This window comes from Carlito syrichta, unplaced genomic scaffold (assembly GCF_000164805.1).
Source record: "Carlito syrichta isolate Samal-C Ts95f unplaced genomic scaffold, Tarsius_syrichta-2.0.1 Scaffold142954, whole genome shotgun sequence".
Lineage (NCBI taxonomy): Eukaryota > Metazoa > Chordata > Mammalia > Primates > Tarsiidae > Carlito > Carlito syrichta.
The window spans coordinates 180,110-184,555 of record NW_007087050.1 but is presented as its reverse complement, the minus strand read 5'-3'; the positions used below and the strand labels follow the sequence as shown (position 1 = coordinate 184,555).

General features: G+C 51.4%; 1 protein-coding gene across 1 annotated transcript in view; it reads left to right on the top strand.

The window, feature by feature from the left end:
* Nucleotides 1-1,488, top strand: part of ZDHHC24 (zinc finger DHHC-type containing 24) — a 6,427-nt gene extending 4,939 nt beyond the window's left edge. The window contains exon 3 of the mRNA XM_008050067.2: nt 1,031-1,488. Within this exon, the coding sequence (XP_008048258.1) occupies nt 1,031-1,326 (296 nt within the window). The 3' untranslated portion in view covers nt 1,327-1,488. The remainder of the gene's footprint in view (nt 1-1,030) is intronic.
* Nucleotides 1,489-4,446: the final 2,958 nt, after the last annotated feature.

Genomic DNA, 4,446 nt, shown 5'->3' with positions numbered 1-4,446 from the left:
CCACTACAGCCTCGACCTGCTGGGCTCCAGTGATCCTTCCACCTCAGCCTTCCGAGTAGCTGGAACTACAGGCACGTGCTATCACGCCCGGCTAATTATTTGATTTATTGTAGAGATGAGGTCTTGCCAAGTTGCCCAGGTGGGTCTCGAACCCACGGGCTCAGGCAATCCACTCACTTCAGCCTCCCAAAGTGCGGGATTACAGGCTGAGCCACCGAACCTGGCTACAGGACGTTTTTTATACATGGAATCATAGGCCGAGCGTGGTGGCTCATGCCTATAATCCCAGTGCTTTGGGAAGCCAAGGTGAGGGGATTGCCTGAGCCCACGGGTTCAAGACCAGCCTGGGCAACTTGGTGAGTCCTCATCTCTACAATAAATCAAAAATTAGCTGAGCATGATGGCGCATGCCTGTAGTTCCAGCTACTTGGAAGGCTGGAGTGGAAGGATCACCATAGCCCAACAGGTCGAGGCTGCGGTGGCCATGAGCATGCTACTGCACTTCAGCCTGGGCGACAGAGTGAGACTCCAACTCCAAAAAAAAATGGGTTCATAAATACATAACCTTTTGTGTCTGGCCTTTTACTTAGCATAATGTTTCATGGCGTCTAGTAGTTTCATTAGTTCAGCAGGTACTCGTTTCCTGCTGAGGGCCAAGATGGTATAAGTTGCTGTACTCTTCCATGGTGACTCACATCACTGCTGTCATTGAGAATTAACTGTAATGTCTGTGAGCTCCCTGAGGGCAGAGAAGCTATCTACTGCGTTCACCTGGTTTCATGGTGCCTAGCACCGTGTCCAGCGTGGAGGCGGTGTTCTCCAAGCCTGTGATGTGTGAATGAAGTCTTGTTCCAGGTAGGGGCTGTGTCTGCCCTGTTTACCAGTGTGTTCTTGTCACCCAGCACGGGCTGGCTAGCGGGTAGCTCTGCCTTGTGGTGGAAGGTCGCAGTGGAAGGCGGGCAGGGGCTGGGCTCTGGAAGGGTTGGGACGGACTGTTGCCCCCTGACCTTTTCTGCTCTCCCTCTCACAGGCAGAGTGTCTCTGGCACAGTTCGCCCTGGCCTTCGTGATGGACACGTGCGTGGCGGGTGCGCTGTTGTGTGGGGCTGGGCTGCTCTTCCACGGCATGCTGCTTCTGCGGGGCCAGACCACATGGGAGTGGGCTCGGGGCCAGCACGCCTATGACCTGGGCCCCTGCCACAACCTGAAGGCAGCCCTGGGGCCCCGCTGGGCCCTTGTCTGGCTCTGGCCCTTCCTGGCCTCTCCATTGCCTGGGGACGGGATCACCTTCCAGACCACAGCTGATGCGGGACGCATGGCCTCCTGACTCCAAGAAGGGCCGGAACTGCACAGGGAGGAGGGGGCGGTGGGTGCCCCACTTCCAGACCCAGGAAGGAAGTTGGGTTGGCCCTAATGCCTACACTGGGCAACTTCTGCCCCTTTCTTGGCCTTGCCCCTGCCCAGCTTGGACTCCTGTGTGTCCAGGGCTTGGGCCCATGGCTCTTCTTTTTTTTTTTTTTTTTTGAGTCAGAGTCTCACTCTGTTGTTCAGGCTGGAGTGCAGTGGCATGCTCACAGCCACCGCCGCTTCGACCTGCTGGGCTCAAGCAATCCTCCTGCCTTAGCCTTTCCAAGTAACTGGAACTATAGGCATTTGCCACCACGCCCAGCTAATTTTTTGTAATTTATTTATTGGAGAGATGAGGCCTCGCCATGTAGCCCAGGCTGGTCTCAAACCTGTGGGCACAGGCAATCCTTTCGCCTCTGCCTCCCAAAGTGTTGGGATTACAGGTGTGAGCCACCGCACCCGACAATTCTGACTCTTTTGGTAGAGGAGTGCAGAGGAGGGTCTGGCAAGGGGCTGCCCCTTTGCCAGGTTAATAAGGTGCCAACTTGGTTCTCAGCCTCCCTCCATCTTTGCAGGGTTTCTCACTTTGTTGCTGGGGCCGCCATTTCTGGTTCCTCTGAACGTGAGGCCTGGAGACCCCAGAATGCCTGAGGGTCTGAGGGGCTAGGGTCTGCCTCCTGTGGCCTTGGTGGGGTGGGGATGGGGGCACCAGCAGGCCAAGGCAGTTTCCTAGTGACCCAGGCTGCAAGCATCCGAACATTCTTAGCCAGGTTCGGCATTTTATAGACAGAAGCATCTCTGTGACAGCAGTTTCATGAAACCTCTCTTAGCTAACCTGGCAATTATGCTCCTATTTTGTGAGTGAAAACCTTAAAGCTCTGAGAACCGAGGTGGTCAGATCCTGGTGTTATAAGTGGAGGAGGCAGGATTTGAACCCAGGTTTTTGTGCTTTTGCCTTCACTCTTACACAGCTGAAGAAGTGAGTGGGAAACAAATCAAGGCAAAGTAATGCTCTAGGGATGTTCCAGCATCTGCTCCCCTCTGGGGACTTTTCAGTACTGCTTGTTAACCACTTTTATGTAAATAAATAGAGAGACTGCCAGTTAAACATGGCAGGCTTAATTGAACATGTGAGTTTATCCCAAGTTTCTCTTAGGATCTCACTAAAATGACAGTAAAATTGAAAAGGTATACATTTACATGGGCAAGAAAACAGGAGAGGAGACAGTAGACCAGAGCCTGACGACATTTTTTTTTTTTTTGAGTCGGAGTCTCACTCTGTCGCCCAGACTGGAGTGCAGTGGCTGCTCCCGGCCACTGCAGCCTCGATCCACTGGGCTCTGGTGATCCTTCCGCCTCAGCCTTCCAGTAGCTAGAACTACAGGCGCGCGCTACCACGCCCAGCTAATTTTTTGATTTATTGTAGAGATGAGGTCTCGCCAAGTTGCCCAGGTGGGTCTCGAACCCGCGGGCTCAGGCAATCCACTCACCTCGGCCTCCCAAAGTGCTGGGATTATAGGCTGAGCCACTGAGCCCGGCCCTGATGACATTTCGAAAGATGGAAAGTCTTGTTTACTCTCTTGGCAGAGAATTAAAAGTTGAAATTACCAGCTGGGCATGGTGGCTCACGCCTGTAACCCCAACACTTTGGGAGGCCAAGGTGGGAGGATCGCTTGAGCCCAGGAGTTCAAGACAAGCCTAGGCAACGTAGTGAGACCTCGTCTGTAAAAAAATGAAAAAAATTAGCCAGGTGTGTGGCAAGTGCCTATAGTCCCAGTTACTTGGAAGGCTGAGACGGAAGGATTGCCTGAGCCCAGGTTGAGGCTGCAGTGAGCCGTGATAGTGCCACTGTACTCCAGCCTGGGTGACAGTGAGACCCCCCCGACTCAAAAATTAGAAAAAGTTGAAATTGCACGTTCCCAAAGGAGGGACCAAGAAGCACATGGACTTGTTCCCAGAACCCTAGAGAGGCTCAGGGAATTCCACCAGTCCAGGGAAGGCAAGGCGAGGCTGATAGTGGGGACTGGTGGGAAGTCTGTATACAGAGCAGCTAGGTAGAACACCCTGCCTTGCAGCCAAGCAACTGTCCCTCTGAGTAGGGTGGGGGTGGGGTTATTTAGAGGAGAAACTGAGCCAGAGAAGCTTGGACACTGGGACGGGTAGGAGTGAGGGGCTGGACCAACAAGGCGTGTAATGGAAGTCACTGCTACTGCAGGGACCCTCCCATGAAGTGGCACTTGTCCCTGAGAGTCTCTGGAGGAACCCACACTTCCGACAGGTTCTGCCTATGCCCACGGAAACTCCAGCTGGTTGGTCGTTTGCTTTTCCAGAAGGCATGTGCCGTTACTATTTTTTAACGAACAGTAAGAACTTGGTGTGCCCGTGCTTTGGGCTGCACAGAAATGTTAGTGAATGTCTCATCCCTCACTCTCCAGAACTTATTTTCATGTTGTTTGGAACTAGAGATACAAGAACTTCTTTACAAAAGAAAGCATCCCCGCCCTGCCCTGTTAAGAGAAAGTTCCCGCTGTGCCCTCCTCCCTGGTGGGGGAGACGATCCCATCTCAGTCACTCCTTGCTTTGCTGTATAGTTTTATTACATAGGTTTGGTTTTGCATGTTTTCAAATTTTATATAAATGAAGTCATCCTGTTTATTCTGTGACTTGCCTTTTCACTCAACATTGTTTCTGAGATGTATCCCAATTATTGCATGTTGCTGTAGGTCATTCCTTTTTCCTGCTGTGTAGTGATCTGTTGAATAAAGTAATCTTTTTATTTTGTCCCTCTGTGTCCTTTGGGAATCATTCACTGAGATCTATTCTTGGCCCTTGCTCTTCCATATAAACTTGAGAACCAGCTTGTCAAGCTCCATCAATAAAAACCCCTTTGAGATGGTGAATGGAATCCCTCAATCTATAGATGAGTTTGGATGAAATCAGCGTTTGGAAATGGAATTTTCCAGTTCATGAATGTGGTATATTTCTCCATTTAATGTTTTCAGTAAAGTTATGTACTTTTTCTCATAAAGATTGTGCTTTTAGCTGGGCTCGGTGGCTCAGTCTGTAATCCCACACCTTTGGGAGGCTGAGGTGAGTGGAT